Source organism: Cricetulus griseus, assembly GCF_003668045.3.
Source record: "Cricetulus griseus strain 17A/GY chromosome 1 unlocalized genomic scaffold, alternate assembly CriGri-PICRH-1.0 chr1_0, whole genome shotgun sequence".
Classification (NCBI taxonomy): Eukaryota; Metazoa; Chordata; class Mammalia; order Rodentia; family Cricetidae; genus Cricetulus; species Cricetulus griseus.
This window is the reverse complement of record NW_023276806.1, coordinates 39,378,999-39,396,235: the sequence shown is the minus strand read 5'-3', so window position 1 is coordinate 39,396,235 and position 17,237 is coordinate 39,378,999. Positions and strand designations below refer to the sequence as shown.

At 37.2% G+C, this 17,237-nt stretch overlaps 1 protein-coding gene across 2 annotated transcripts in view; it reads left to right on the top strand.

The window, feature by feature from the left end:
• Positions 1-17,237, top strand: part of Dpyd (dihydropyrimidine dehydrogenase) — an 830,055-nt gene that overhangs the window by 384,520 nt on the left and 428,298 nt on the right. The window contains exon 13 of one of the 2 annotated variants that reach the window (XM_027395606.2): positions 402-1,292. The exons of the other annotated variant lie outside the window; for it this stretch is intronic. Coding sequence (XP_027251407.1) covers positions 402-440 — 39 coding nt within the window. The 3' untranslated portion in view covers positions 441-1,292. Of the gene's footprint in view, positions 1-401; positions 1,293-17,237 lie in introns of those variants that run through there. 2 annotated transcript variants of the gene reach the window in all.

The window sequence follows — 17,237 nt, the reverse complement described above, 5'->3', positions numbered from 1 at the left end:
TAAAATAATAATGCTGCAATCTACAGTCCCAAAGAGGCTAAGTTACAAAGAGGACTTGGGTGTTTGTGTCAGGGGGTGCTCAAAGATATCCTTGGAAAGGGGGAATAGAAAATACTCAGGGGTGGACTAGGATCAGATGAGGATGGAAGAAGGAGGGATCAGATGGGACGATAGATGGAAAGGATAGTTGGAGAGATGCCTGTAATTGGGAGGGATTTCATGCGTAAGATAGAAACTCCGTACAATAGAAACTCCATGGAATATGTGAGAGTATTGCTATCCCAGGAATGGGGGACACAGAGCCTTAACTTGCCATCTGTAACCAGGCAAGGCTTCCAGTGGAGGGATTGAAACATCAACCCAGCCACAAAACTTTTGACCTATATTTGTCCCTCCTGCAGGATGTGTTGGGACAGGAGCCTAGCATAAGCATCATCTGAGAGATCATAGTGGCTTCATCTAGCAAGTGACAGATGAAGATACAGAGTACCACAACCAAATACTAGCCAGAGCCTGGATAATTCTGTGGAGGAGGAAGGACAGGAACAGGCAGAGGGGCCAAAGAAAGCAGAAGACTATGGCCCACAGAATCAAATGACTGTGACTCAAGTGGTCTCCCAGAGATCAGGGACTCTGTATGGGCCTTTCCTATGTCCCCAAGGTATATATTATGGTTATGAAGCTTGGTGTTCTTGTAGTATCCCTAACAATAGGAGCAGAGGTGACCTCTGACTCTTTTGTCAGCCTTTGGAACCCCCTTCTTCCTACTAGTTTGCTTCATCCAGTCTTGGAATGAGAATATGTGCCTGGTCTTATGGTAGCTCTTTATGCCATATTTGATTATTGTCTCTGGGTCTGAGGGGAGTTGGAAAAGGGGATCTGGGGGAAACATGAGGTGTGTAGGAGAGATGTGGGGAGCAGAGGTAGGCGAAACTGCAACTGGTATGTATCTGAGAGAAAATTACATGTTTTAAGAAAAGGGAAAAAAGAAGTTTATTTCTTTCTATGTATCAACTTTCATTTGAGTGTCATTTTTTTTACAGATAGATAAGTAGATAGATAGGTGGGTAGGTAGGTGGGTAAATAGATACATAGATAGACAGACAGACAGACATAGAGAGTGAGTGAGTAGACAATATGAAATTGGATGGGTAGTATATAAAGAAGTGGAGAAATTTACATTTTGAGGTGTTTCATCGAGCATGCAATTTATCTAGTTATATCTGGAATGCCTTTGAATAATTTGTTGTAATTTTTAGAAAATAAAGAGAATTGAATTTTAAAAAAGGAAAAATATCAATTTTGTTGCAAGTGTTTTAAACTGAATGGTTTTATGATAAGATGTAAATTATAAAAAGTAAGACTTAGAAAGTTGAACAAGCTCTGATACAGTTATTGTGTGGTATTGGAGCAGAGAAAAGTAAAACTACTAGATCTAAGTTTGTACTTTTTCTGAATTCTTTATTTTATTTTATTGTGCAATTTTATTAGATTCCCTCCTTTTTGTGAGTTTGTCTTATTAACACAATTTTAATCATTATATTTTATATTTTATTATTTATTTTATTTTTAATTATGATTCCATAATTTCTTGCTTTCCTTCCTTTCAACAAACCCTCCTGTATATCTCTCCTTCCTCTTTCAAATTCATGCATTATTTTCATTAATTGTTTTACACACACACAAATGCAAATTCACACACAAGCACGTTCACACATATGTATTCCTAAATACATAAATACAACCTGCTTAGTTTCTTTCCTAATCAGGAAAATGTATAGTGCAACTGGCCCCTTTGATTTTCTACTGTTGGTTTGGTTCACTTATGTTTGAACAATGCATTTTTTCTTTAAGTTTTCCTTGCCTTTTTTCATCTTTGTCATGATCATATAGTTTGAGTTTTCCTTTTACAATTTTTGCATTTCAGTCAGGACCCCTGTTAGGCCTGACATGTTGTTTGTTTATGTTCTTCAGTACTCTGTGTAGTATGGTTTCCATGCTTAGGCCACCTATCTCTTCTCACCTCACATAGGGCATCTGCAAGTAGTAGATGTTAAGTTGTTGAATCTGGGCTATAGCATGCTGCACCTGAAATTTAGGATGCCAAAAATGATTGCAAGCTAACCATGGGTTTTGTGGTGAGACAAAGATTATGATTCAGGAACCAGTAACAGAGTTACCAAATCTTAAATTCAAAATGATGTACAACTTAGTCATAAATTAAGAGGGAGTGTACAGGCAAAGGAAAAGTAGAAGGCAATTTTAGCAAGTAGAAGCCTGGGGATTCAGACAGAGCAGTTTGGCAAATGGTTAGTTAGGCTCCTGTCTTTTTAAAGATAAACAGCATAATGCTTACAAGTCATGTGGTCTCTCTTTCAGCCTTTTCTTAAATTTATCAAAAGCCAAAAGAAAGTCACAGAGATAGCTACTGAAGATAGGTCCCATGCATGGATAATCTCATGGTTGAACTGCTGTCCTTTGTCTATAATCCTGTATTTTTAATTTTCTCATGCTATTATTATTTACAAATTACTGGGAGTCTAATCACTATACTTTCTCCTGTATAAATCCCTGATCTCTGTGCCTACCAATTGTATGTTGAACATACTCACATAGATTACTAATCTATTTATCTAATTCACAGTTTATTATTCGTGGGGATCTCCAAACTCAAGCTCAAATCCATTGCCTTTAAACTCAACTTAGTATGACATTTTATGAAAACTTAAGAAAAGTTACCATTAAGGAAAAAAATGTGGCCAGGCAGTGGTGTTGCACACCTTTAATCTCAGTGCTCGGGAGGCAGAGGCAGGTGAATATCTGTGAGTTAAACATCAACCTGGTCTACACAGCAAGTTCCAGGACAGCCAAGGCTACACCAACAAACTCTGTCACAGGAAAGAAAGAAAGAAAGAAAGAAAGAAAGAAAGAAAGAAAGAAAGAAAGAAAGAAAGAAAGAAAGAAAGAAAGAAAGAAAGAAAGAAAGAAGAAAGGAAGGAAGGAAGGAAGGAAGGAAGGAAGGAAGGAAGGAAGGAAGGAAGGAAGGAAGGAATGTTTCTCAAGAAAGAACCATTAAAAGACACATATCAATGTTTATGAGTATATACATTATTCTTTTCATAAAGTAGCAGCATTCTACACAGCAATATTCAATCTTATTTGAGTTGAGCCTTATGCTTTCTTTCCCTGTACACATCTGTATGAATCTATCTCAGCAAACAATCTATATTACAAAATTCTAGTTTGCCTTTTCTGTTTCTATGATAAATATTCTAACAAAGAGTTTTATTCATTTTAAACTTCCAGGCCAGATTCCATCACTGAGGGAAATCAGGGCAGGAACTTTTAACAAAACTGGAAGGGAAATGTTGCTTACTGGTTCACTGTCTGTACTAAGCCAGCTTTCTTACATAGCCCAGTCTCACCAAGACTGCACCCTTGGTATTATATATGCTTCTACATCAATTAAATGTGCCAATCAAGAAAGCATCCAGAGTCATGCTTATGGGCAAGTCAGATAAAGGCAGTATTCCAGAGAGGAATAACAAAGTAGTCAAGATGACAGGTGAAGCTAATTAGGAGATCCACCCCTTGTCAACTTGATACATAAACATCCCAATTTAAACCATAAACTTTCTTTTGTTGTTTATATTTAGATATCATGTTAAAATTATAATGTAAACTACAACTTTAAACACAGTCCTTAAAATACCTAATGCTTTAAATGTTCAACATGTCTTTAAAATATCGAAAATCTCTTAACTGTGAGTTCCTGTAAAATCAGACATGAGTTCAATATTTTTCTTATTCCTAGAGCATAATTGCAATCAGATTACAGAAAGCCTTATAACTAGCAGTGCAGATATATGTTTTCTCGATCAGTGTTTCTCAACCTTCCTAATATTGCAACCCTTCTATATAGTTTCTCATGTTATGATGACTCCCAAGAATAAATTTTTTTGTTATTACTTCCTAACTGTAATTTTGCTAATTATAAATCATAATGTCAACATTGCTTTCTGGTAGTCTTAGATGACCTCTGTGAAAATGTTTTATTCCAAAAGAGGTCATGATCCCACAGGTTAAGAACCACTGCCCTAGATCAATGTCTGACATCTGGGACTGACTTATGACCTTCTGAGCTCCAATAGGCTAGGACAGCCTCCTTCTCTAGATCTACAATCTACAGCACACAAAGCTTGCCTCAAAGGATTAGGCTGGCCCTACCTTACTCTTATCACCTACTGTCCTTGGTGACCATCCCACAGTCCTCTGATTTACAGTATCCTGTGTTCTCCACTGTGTCTGAAGCTGCACCTTCATCAATGGCTTCTCTTCACGGAGTATAACCACCCTCATGGTGCCTGGTATTATCAGCTCTCCCTGACCTGTAATCTTGCATTCCCCTTACTTTAATTATAGGTACCCCAAGGGATACTCTTAGACATCACCAAGTTCAGCAGCCAGCTTGAAATACAGCGTTATCCCCCAAATCATAGTTTGTTTGCTAACCCTTAGGAAATACTCTCCAAAAGATTTTGTCTAATTTTTTTTTTTACCCAACTAACCAACATCCATTGTCTTAGTGAGACACAGACTCACACACAGGGAGCTCTCTTATACACCTTAGATGGCCTATCATTTGTGGGGAGTTGTGATGTTTGTTTAAGTAGATATCTTAAGAGCAGTATGTCAGCTCATTAAAGGAATTCAAGTAAAATCCACAGGTAAAGGAAAGGGGTCTTTTGGCATGCTAGATGAACATGCTTGAACATGTGAATTCAATGTAGAGGGATGTTGGTTTGTGAGAGATATAGAGAAATTGAAAAGCTTAAACAGAATAGTTGTAGTCAGTGGGCAATGCCTTGCATTTTCTGTAATTGTTCTCTCTCTCTCTCTCTCTCTCTCTCTCTCTCTCTCTCATATATATATATATATATATATATTATATATATATCTTAGATCAATATTTCTAAAATGTGTGTTTGTGTGTGTATGTGTGTCTGTGTATGTTTGTGTAACATGCAAAGGAAAATCTGTTTTCCTGTTAGCCAAAAGGGAGAGGAGCCCTGAAAGAATTTGAAGATTATGTGTATAAGAGAAGATGAAGATTTCCATGATCACTCAAAACTAAATAATTTTTAAAATTTTCTCATGTAGTTTCAAATTGTTTCATAATTTCATTATAAAGAAATATGTTTCTCCATAATGTTTTTGGAAGTTTTTTTCAAAAATCATGTTCAAATTTATGAGTATATCTGATATGAATATCCCTTTAAATAATTAAAATATTTTGATAACATGTTATCTAAAAAAATTTACTGAATTTACTACTGAGTACAATACTATGTTTATATATGTAAAACACATTCTGATCAAATTGGGATCATTGATGATTTGCATTGGTCACCTTCAAACTCTTATCTTGGAGCTTTTCATTGTATAATTGAATGTTATGAATTTTCCCCCATCATGGTATAAAATATTAGAATATGTTTGTTTTTCTAACTGTTTGGGGGCACTTTGCTTTCTCCCTAGTCTTTACTAGTTACTTCTATACACACATTCAAGTCAACTTAAAAACAAAACCCCTCACTCTGAGTACTTTATGTTGTTTTTCTTTTGATTTCATTCTTAAATGATTTTTATTAATAAAATTTTCACATCCCAACCACAGTGTCCCCTCCCTCCTCTCTTATTAGCCATCCTACCCATCTACTCCTCATTTGTTTCTTTTCAGAAAAAGGCAGGTCTCCCATGGATATCAGCCAAACTTGGCAAATCAAGACTAGGCACTTCCTTTCATTGACAAGGAGAATCAGTATGAGGCATAGGGTCCCAGAAACCAGCAAAAGAGTCAAAAAGGGCTCCTCCCACACTGTTAGGAGTCCTACAAATAGACCAGGATATACAACTGTGACCTATATGTACAGGGCCTAGTTCAGTGCCATGTAAGCTCCTGGGTTGTTTGTTCAAGCTCTGTGAGCCCCTGTAAGGTCAGGTTGGTTAATTCTGTTTTTCTTCTTGTAGTGTACTTAACCACTCTGACTCCTACAATCCTACAATCCTCCCTGTCGTCCACAGGATTCCTAAGTTCCTCCTAATGTTTGGCTGTTGTTGGTCTCTGCATCTGTTTCCACCAGTTTCTGCATGACACCTCTCTGATGGCAGTTGGGATAGGCACCAACCTATGAGTACATCGGAACATCATTAGACATCATTACACAAACTTTTTTCTTAATCATCTTTGCTTCTATCCTAGGTCTCTGGGTTGTCCAGCATCTGGATCCTGGGGCTCTAGGAAGTGTCATGGGTTGTGTTGCTCTCATGACATGCATCTCAGGGAGAACCAGTCTTGGATTAGCCACTCCCACAATTTCTGTGCTGCCTATAGGCATCTTGTAGGCAAGAGAAATCGTAGGTCAAAAGTTATGTGGCTGTGTTAATGTTCCAATCCCTCCACTGGAAGTCTTGTTTGGTTACAGGAAATGGCCAGTTCAGGCTACATATCCTCTATAGCCAGGAGTCTTAGCTGTGGTCACCCTTATAGATTCCTGGGGGTTTCTAATATACAAGGTTTCTACCTCACCCCAAAGTTCCCCTACTTTCCAGTCATCTCTTTTATTACTATCCCCCGTCACTCTCCTTCTGATCACTCCTGTTCCCATCCATACCAGTCCCCAGTCCAATATTGAGATCTATTTTATTTCCCTTCCTAGGGAAATCCTAATGTACCTGCTTGAGCCTCCTTGTTTCCTATCATCTCTGATCTGTGGATTGTAGCATGGTTATTTATCCTTTACTTAACATCTAATATCCACTTATAAGTGAGTACATACTATGTTTGTCTTTCTGGGTCTGCATTGCCTCACTGAGGATGATTTTTTTCTATTTTCACCAATTTTCCTATAAAATTTCATAATGCCATTGTTGTAAAAGCTGAGTAATACTTCATTGTGTAAATGTACCACATTTTTTACCCATTCTGTTTGAGGGACATCTGTTTCCTCTCTGGCCTTCTGGCTAGAGTTGCCTGAGGTTAGGTAGAGGGTGTCCACCTGAGTTGGAGGCTGGACTTCTATAGTTTGGATGGCCTCTGGTTCATCAGGGGTTTGCTACTCTAGTTGGGGCTGGATTTATGGCCTGTGATCTCAAGGGGTTCAGGATGCTGACTGGGCTTCTGATGGAGTAGGGATCTAGCCTGGTCTCTGGGGTTCAGGATGCTGAACTGGCCTCTGATGGAGTATGAGGCTTCTGCCAGACATGTAGGCTGGAATATGGTGAGGAAGAGGAGGAGTAGTTTGCATTATGCTGGGCAGGCATGGTTGGGGTGTGGGAGTGGTTTTACTTGAGGTCCAGGGCTTTGACCTAGCCTCTGGTGGAGTAGGAGGCTTCTGCCAGACTTTTGGGCCAGGATGTATTGACAAGAAGAAGAGGGACAGTTGGGGTTATGCTGGGAGAATGGGCTGAGAGGCAATCTTACTTAGGGTTCAGTGCTCTGGTCTAACCTCTGGTGGGGTAGGAAGCTTCTGTCAGAGGTTTTACTTCATCCTTCAACTCCCATGAATCTGACAAGATTTTACTTAAAAGCTGAATAAGCATTTCACTTTACTTTTTTACCTGTTTTACTCATAAAGCAAACAAACTTTTAATATATGAAGAAACACAATTCTTTTTAAAATGCATGTTGCTAAGAATGACTGTATTTGAAATACTAAAAATGTAATGCTCAGTAAGAGATTTGAATTTGCCTGAATGATTCAACATGTTAAACTAGGTATTGAGTTACATTTAAAATGGAGCTGAAATGAAAGTTGGAACAATTTTCCATTTAGTGGAGCCAACACTTCTACCTTCCTGTCAGGGTGGTAGATACAAAGCGTGCTGCACTGATATGGCCTGCAAGAGCAAAAAGACAATATGTGACATTTCTCTTTCCACATGGTTATAGTGTCCTTCCAGCCTCCATGATCTTTCTAGAAAAGATTTTCATCTCCAAATCAAGTGCCCCTCACTGCAACCACTCATCCTTCTGCAAGTTAACATTGTTTCTAATTTCCTCCTAACATCCTTCCAGTGTCTCCTCTCTGCATTCAAGATAAAGCTCAATCTCCCTGATGTGTGATGCTGAATATAAATTTTGCACAGCAGACCAAGTTTTCTTGTGTGTCTGGGCCAAGTTCACTGGACTCCACTTGTTTCTTTAGATCTGACAGTTTGTCAAGGGGTTCATGACACCACACTTATGCTTGACACCCACGTATTGGACATTCAGTATGCAAACTTCTGGCCCATGCTTGTCTCTTTCTATGAATTGAATAGGAAAAATATGCAAAATGGCTGAATCATTTTCTTAAAAAATGAGTGAGTTGTCTCAGGAGTTAAGAGCATATAATAGCTTTTTCAGAGGACCAAAATTCAGTTCCCAGGACCCACGTAAATCACTTCATAAAAACCTGTAACTCCAGCTCCATAAGATCTGACAACCCTGGCCTCTCGGGGCACCTGCCCTCACATGCACATACCAGCACACAGACACAGGGGCATACCTGTAATTAACAACGAATTTAAAGAAGAAATAAACCTAATAAGTGTATTATATGATGAAGTTATTATTATTGTAAATGAGTAGTGATTTCTTATTATTGTATTCATTAAGAAAAACATCTGAGGTTCTGGAGATACAGCTCATCAATTCAGAGTGTTTTGTGTTCTTTTTGAGGACAGGAGTTCGGTTCCAAGCACCCAACTCAGGCAGCTCCTAAATGTAGCTCTGGACCTTCTAGTTCCAATATCCTCTCTTGGCACTACATACAAGTTCACAGGTATTCCCTTTCACTCCCTCTACTATCTCTCTCTTTCACACAGATAAAATAATTCTTTAAAACATCACTTGTCCTTTCAGTTTGTCTTGGGGAAAATTGACACACTAGAGAATATATTTTAAGTGATTTCATACTTACATTATCTCATGAATGAATGCATACAGTCACTTCAGTTGTACATATATAATTTCTTTGACATATATTTTTAGATAAATGCTGTTATTTAAAGACATCCTTGCTGGGATTTCAATTATTCTCATAACAAAATAGGTGGAGTAATTTCAGAAACCTCTTACTGCTGAGCCAGCTCTACAGATCTTTGTTGTTTGTGTGATTATTGTGGATTATTAGAGACCATTGCCTTTGTATCATTAAAATGATATCATAAAAATTACATGAGAAATATGTTTTTAAAATTCTAAAATAGAAACCTTATGTTTAAAATAGTAGCACTTGATCACTGGAACACATTACAAATAATTTCACAAGTATTTTATTTAGCCATTTTTTCATCCATGAACATCATCTATTTATGAAGCCATTCATTGATTGATTCAATAAATCATGCAAAATATTATCATTTATAAATAGCCCCTATCATAAGGCTTGTATATGTGAATAAAATGTGAAACTTGATGAAGAAGACAAAGTCAGGGCTAAAAAGATAGGTCAGTCATTAGGAGTGCTTGCTGCTCTTCCAGAGAATGTGTGATCAGCTCTCAGCAGACACACAAAGCAGTGTATGACTGCCTAGAACTCCAGCTCCAGGGGATCTGGTACCCTTCCTGACCTCCAAAAGCATCCTCACACATGTGATGATAAACACACAGATACAGACACATAAGTATAGAAGGAAATAAATACCCTTTAAAGATATTAGCGTCTAGTAAAGGAATCAGTCGTAGAAGTGAAAGTCTAATAAAATGCAATCATTAAACATGTAAAGATAGAGGGGTAGAATGGACAAGTGGACATAAGTGTCAAGCTGTGGAACCAGCAGAGAATTCAGAAACACCATGCACAAGAAGAGAAAGAGAACTATAAAGTGAAACGTAATTAATGTGGATCACAATGGAATCAGAGCTAGTTTGATGAGCAGATGTTTATTAGGAAAGCACCCATGCAATGGAGTCAGTCCTGTACAACCAGACGGGTCAGGGATCAGAGAGAGCCGCATGCGTGTGACCCTCATATTTAAAGTCTTGCTACTTCACTCTCACTACGCCCAAGTGTGTGTGGTCTGTGTCACCTGTGCCAGCCCAAAAGCAGGCATGGCCAGCATTTCTCCCTACAGAACTAGGAAAAAATAAAACTATTTCAAGCCTTTAGAACTGATCGAACTTAAGGAAAAAAAAAATGACTTGGTCAGGTTTTACCGGTTGCTCCCTCCTCAAGGAAAACCCAGACAAGGGTGCTTGCTGTCTGGAAAAATGCAGGAAAATGCTCAGCAGGTGAGGGAACTACAAAAAAGCTGCTGTTTACTCTTCAGGCACAGGAACAACTGTGCTGTCATAGGTCCTCTCGGCTTGTCCTGTCAGCCTCATGCCTGGACAGCAGCATTTTCTGATTTCACCAAGAAGTAAAGTGATGACTAATGCAGGCCTTGAACACAGACTGTGTGGGAAAAGGGCAAGGAAAGATCTGTAATTACAGCAGTTCTATGGTAGGATGAAAGCCTCTAGCTTATACTTTTTAATTTCAGACATATAATTTGGTAGAAATTGTTCACATATAGAAGTAATGCGTCAGTTCTGGTGTAAATGTGAGAAAACGTGATATTTTGTCAATGTTTCCCTACCTTACAAGTCATTACTTCTTCTTTTGAAAATGTACTAAAGAAAATCAACCATATGCTCCAGTCTGTTGAACTCACATTGCAATTGTTCTTTGTCCTTTTGGGCATTGAAATATTCCAAGATAATGCAACATTGTATTAGAAGCAAGTGTACTGACTCTTCTTTAATTGCTGCACTGATAAGTGGCTCAGCAGAATGCCATCTTAATTGTTTCTAATGGGCTGATATCTGCGGAGCCAAGATATACTTGAGCTTTCTTCTGCCAGTTGAATAAGAAGTTGTGGATATTCTGGATAATAATAAGAATATCTAGAGAAAAAAGTACAAAACTGAAAATGGATTGTAGCTAAAGTTATAAATCCATAAGGTTTGAATTTGATTTGTATGCTTTATTTTTTATACTTAATTGAATTATTTAACTAAAGTGTATATATGTGAATGTGTGTGTGTGTGTGTGTGTGTGTGTGTGTGTGTGTGTGTGTGTGTGTGTATAAAGAAAATTCTGTGTTAAGGAAAAAGTTAACCCCATCAATCCATCAATCTTTTAATCTCTTAGAGAACTTATAATAGTGCTTGAGTTCAAGTCTCAACTTTCTGAAATAAGTTAAGGAGAAATAGGGCATAATGACAGTTTTATTATAACCAATACATTCTTTAAAGTATTCCACAAGTATCAAAGCTTATTACAATTATTCGAGAAGACTTCAGAAAGATGTCTTTGATCTCCCTTTTTTGTCTGTCTGGTTTTTTGTTTTGTTTTGTTTTTACATCCCTGACCATAGTTTTTCCTGCCTCCTCTCTTCCGGATCCCATTTCCCACCTCTCCTCACCCCTATCTACTGCTCTTCCTCTGTTTGGCTTCAGAAAAAAGGGAGGCCTTCCATGGATATCAGCCATGGTATATCAAGTTGCAGTGAGACTAGGCATCTCCTCTCCTATTAAGGCTGGATGAGACAACCCAATAAGATGAATAGGGTCCCAAAACCATGCAAAATACTCAGACACAGCCCCTGCTCCTACTGTTAGGAATTCCTCAAGATCAAGTTACACATCTGTAACATACATGCAGAGGGCTTAGGTCTATCCCAAGCAGGCTCCCTGGTTGCTGGTTCAGGCTCTGTGAGCCCCTATGAGTAAGTGATTCTGTGGGGTTTCTTGTGGTGTCCTTGTCCCCTCTTCCACAGGATTCTCAATGCTCTGCCTAATGTTTGGGTGTGGGTCTCTGCATCTGTTTCCAGTAATTTCTGGGTGAAGCTTCTCTGATGACAGTTGGGCTATGATTATACCAAAATATCATTAAGAAGCATTTCATTGACTAGTTTCCAGTAGTGTTTTATTCTACCCTAGGTCTCTGGGCTATCATGCCTCTGGGTCCTGGACCTTGAGGGTGAGCTTCTTCTTATGGCATGGGTCTTCAGCTAGACCTGTCATTGGTTAGTCACTGCCACAATTTCTGTGCCTTCTTCATCCCAACAAATCTTGTAAGCAGGACAAATTGTAGGTTGAAGCTTTTGTGGCTGGATTGGTATCCTAATCCTTCCACTGAAAGTTTTTCCTGGTTACCAGTTCAGGCTATGTTCCTCCCATTGCTAGGAGTCTTTACTAGGGTCACCCTCATAGATTCCTGGGAGTTTCCATTGCACTAGGTTTCTAGCTTGTCCCAAAGATGCCCACAGTTTCCAATTGTCTCTCCAAGTACCCTCTCCCCCATCCTTCCCCAACCTGATCCCTCCTGTTCCCATCCCCATGTCCTACCCAGACCCCTCCCCCTGGCCAGTGTCAATGTCTATCTTATTTACCATTTACAGCGAGATTCATTTGCATTCCCTCTCCCTTCTTGAGCACTTCTTGCTACTCGGCTTCGTTGGGTCTGTAGATTATAGCATGTTTTTTTTTTACTTTACAGCTAATATCTACTTATGAGTGGATGCATACCATTTTTGTCTCTCTGGGTCTATGTTACCACACTCAGGATGATCATTTCTAGTTCCATTCATTTGCCAGCAAATTTCATGATGTCATTGTTAGTAACAGCTGAATAATACTCCATTTTATAAATGTACCATATTTTTAATTTTTAGCCATTTTTCCATTGAGGGATATCTAGGTTGTTTCCAGTTTCTAGATAGTATGAATAAGGATGCTATGAACACAGTTGAGCAAGTATCCTTGTGATATGGTGGTGTGTCCTTGATTTTTATCCTCTTTGGGCATATATATACTTGTAATTTCACTTGTGAGTCATTGTGATGATAGCTACGACTTGCTAATCATCTAATATGTAACCATTATTTTACTTTTCCTGTGATAATTTCACATAGGCAGTGAATAACTCAATTTTAAATGGATTTTTAAAACAAGGGCTAAAATGTTCCAACTTATTCATACTCAATATCTTATCAGTAAAGAAGCCAAGGGTTGAACCCACATGTGTCTATTATGATCCCTGACTGATCTGTTTATCTGCTGCTTTTCAACCCTAGTCCTTGGCATCTTGGCCTACAATGTCATAAATTAAATTTTTAAATGTAGGAATGTATTACGACTTTTCATGAGTGTTCTGCTGGGATAATGAGATGACTGTGATGGGGGTCATATTCTGGGTTCAGATTAGTTCTGGTTTGAAATATACCTTAAATAAAATTATTAAGGAAAGACCATGCCTCCCAAATTCCAGGGAAAGTAAGATTAAGGAAAAGTGCCTACATATTAGGGATGCAAATGCAACTACTAATTGATAGCAAAAACAAGGTACCTTAATTTCACTTCACCAATAATGTAAGTTGAATAAATTCAGAGTGTTCTATTAAAAATACTAAGGCAAAAAGGTTTTCTTTTAATTAATTTATTTTATTTGCATGAGTGCTTTTCCTGCACATGTGCCTGTGCACCACATGGATATCTGAGCCCATTAGGGACCAGAAGAGGGCTTCACATTCCCTGGAACTGGAGTTAACAATTTTTGTAAGCTGAGTAAGCTGAGATGTAGGTGCTAAGAATCTAGTAAGTCTTATAGAAGAGCAGTCAATGGTCTTAACTACTGTGCCCTCTTTCTAGCCCAAATTTCCCCCTCTTTCTTTCCTTTCTTCCTTTCTTTCTTTCTTTCTTTCTTTCTTTCTATTTATTTATTTATTTTTCATGCAGGGAAGATATTTTGTACTAAATTACAGTTGCAGTTCTAGTATGTCTTCAATCTAAAACTATTAATAATCTATTACCTATAATATGTGTTCTATGATGTGAGAAATATAAAAGATTTTCAAAATCAATCAAAGCAATTTGGGATTTTTAAGTAGTTTTCATGCAACCATTTCACTTACTCAACAACAAACAGCTTAAAAGTAATTCTATAAAATTTTATAACTCACTTTTATAATCTTTTGAGTCACTTTCAACTTATCTTTCACATTCAGTACCTTATTATGTGACATTTACTTACATTTATAACTACAGATAGGATAAGGAAAAGGTAACTGAAGGTGATCAAAACACAGCTCCCTGGTACAAGAAGAATGTGTCTATGCACAGAGAGGCTTCCCACTAGCTTATAATATGTAGCTCCCTTTGGCATCCTTGGTGTACCTCAGGGAAGAAAGGGAAAGAAGCTATTGATGTATAGTCTCTCATGTTTAACCTAGTTGGTTAAGGATCTCTAAGGTGTCTCAGATTCTTCATCATAGAAACACCAAAGAGAAGATTTAATATCACTGCAATGTATACACAAAGACATAATCTAGAAACACTGCTTTGCTGTTTTTTAACATACAAAATGATTTATTTGCAAAAATTTATTTATTAAAAATAAATAAAAGATAGAAGAAAAATTGTATTAGAAATCATGGTGTTATATCCTGTGGAGAAGCAAACTTGAAATAGGATGCAAACTAAGGTCTGCATTTGTAACCCAGATCAAAGGCTTGTTTTCTTTGAAGTAGTCTTTTCAGTTGTGGGAATAATCATATAAACATGGAACATTGTGTTGTAAAATTAATCTAAATGGGATACATGATCTCAATGGCCAACTTGTATACTTCTATTGGATAAGAAATACAAGTGATTTTAGTCCTACCAGTGTTCTTTTAATAAAATGTGCTTTAAGGATATGGGGTGGGACACCATCCACAGATATTTGAGGGAGTGAAACAGATATAAGTACATTATATCCATGTATGATATTACAAAAATATACAGTAAAAATAAAATTTAAAACCTCATCTTAAGGGAAAATTCTATTTCAAATATAGTGTCTTTTAAATGCAATGTTGAAAAACTTTGAGTAAGCCCATGACTCATTACCAGGATTGAAAATAGGTGATTAAAGTGAGGTGCTCCTAACATACAATGCAGATACAAATTGTAATGACAAAATATAAATATCTAAGAAAACACACAGGAGCTATTGTAGAAGAATAAATAAGAGTAGAAATCCCAATAAAGGAGAGAAATTGTATAGATCCTATTTTTAAAGATGGGATGAAAGGAAGAGTAAAGGAAATACTTTCTTCCAGGGGTAATTCATTCTATGAAAATCAAACACAGATAAGACACTAAACAATACATATGTAGAATATTTTTTTTGTATTACACATATCCAAGTGAGTCCAGAAACCACTGAACATGCAACTACAGGATCCTTATATTGAAAGGGTACAGGATGTTGCTGATTGACAATCAGTGTTTGGCATTATCTTTGAACAATTATCTGTAAGGCCAAGCATTATATTGGTCATTATTGCTTCAGGTTCAGTATCTTCATGATACTGAGGAGTCTGGCACCATGCTTATTTCTGAATGACATTCATTTTTATTCTTCTACAAACTTTATCTGTTATTGCAATCTGCTGTAGTCCTGTGGTTAACTATCAATGTTAAGGTGACAAATATGATTTTGGTTATTTATGAACATGTTTTATTCCTTCGACTTATTTAGTTAACACACTTCTGAAACCAATTTGTGTGGCAGAATTGTCTTAGTACAAATGCAAAAGATGCCTATGTGTATAGGTATACATACAGTTTCTGGCATGGTTCATTATTGTTAATCATGGGTGCTTGCTTACTGACTATGCTTATCTTCAACTATAGATTTCAATATTGCCTTTTAGCCCAATAATGAAGATTATGTATAGGTATAGCAATGAACACTGAAAATGTTCTTTAATGGTTGTGACCATTCTGTTTGATTCTAGTATGTGGTATATTTTTAAATATGTGTTTCCCATGTCTATTTTAAATTTTGTATATTGTTAATCTAATTTCTACTGCTCAAGGTGTGTGTGTGTGTGTGTGTGTGTGTGTGTGTGTGTGTGTGTGTGTGTGTGTTTCTTCTGACTTGACCCAGGCACAAAAGAATCACTAACTGTTGAAGGAATAAAGTATCTCAGGGGATTGTTAATGAGATACAGAACCTTTAACCTCTTGGTCTCCAGTTCAAATCTGCCCTAGGTCAAGAGTGACAGAAAGTCATTACCAACTGAGGGTAGTTCAATAAGCAATGTGAAAAGAATATGTGATTTGGGTGCCTGGCAGAGAACAATTCAGGTGATAGCCCCACTATTGATGCAGGAAACAATGGTGACTGTAGTTTTAATTAAAAAAAGAAAGAAGTCTAACCATTCTAGGTATTGCGTCTTCTTCCTATGACCTGTTAGTTTGTGAATTGGTGCGATTTGCTACATCCACTTTAATCCTTTTCTGTCACTGTGGCTAAGACAGTAGAGCACAATAATATTAAATTGACTTTTTAAAAACGTAGTCTGTTCTCAGATGAATATTCAGTTAAAATTGAAATTTGCATCCTCTTGTCTCCTGCTCCTTTAATGTCCTCCAACAGAGTTCCTCCTCAAATTGTTTATTAGTTTCTCTGACATATGGACAAATGTTTGAGCATTTAGAAGAGCCTGTTCAATGTTGTCAGTCTTCCATTGAGAAATAGTTAATGAATAAGAACAGGCAAGTATAAAGATAGTTTGAAGGTCAAGAACTCAAAATCGAGTACAGTGCACAAAGTTCATCACCAGGACCACCTGACTGAATCAGTTGCATTCATAGTAGTAAGAAATATTTCTGTTTTGTCCTCTTTTAATATTAAATATTCTGCAAAGGTTTCATTTCTCTTTTTAACATACTTAGTAATTCAGTTATTCAAACCTCCTGATTGGAGGTGTCTTTAGAAGAGATTATATATCCATGCTTGAAATACTTATAAGATTGTAGCACTTAAATATAATATTGATGACTTTATGTCTATGTCAAGCTCACTGTGTTTCACAATGAATATATAATGTTGGACCGTAAGAAATTTAAAACTATGGCAACAATACTTATGAAGAAAAAAATCAGAATAGTATTAACAGAGCCGTGTACTAAGCCCTGAATGAGGACAAGCAAGTACTAAAACCATAATAGCCATGGATTTCAAAATCAACTTTACAAGAACTTACCTATGCTGATGTCCATGCTGCAGCAGACTTTCTTCTTAGCTCTAAATAAAATAGACTTTTTCATCATTATCATTGCTTAAAAAATGTAACTTTAATCCCATGTCTTCAAAGGCATTCTTCTGCCCCCACTTAAACCAGTGGTTTCTATAATATCTGAAGAACTCGGATTTGAG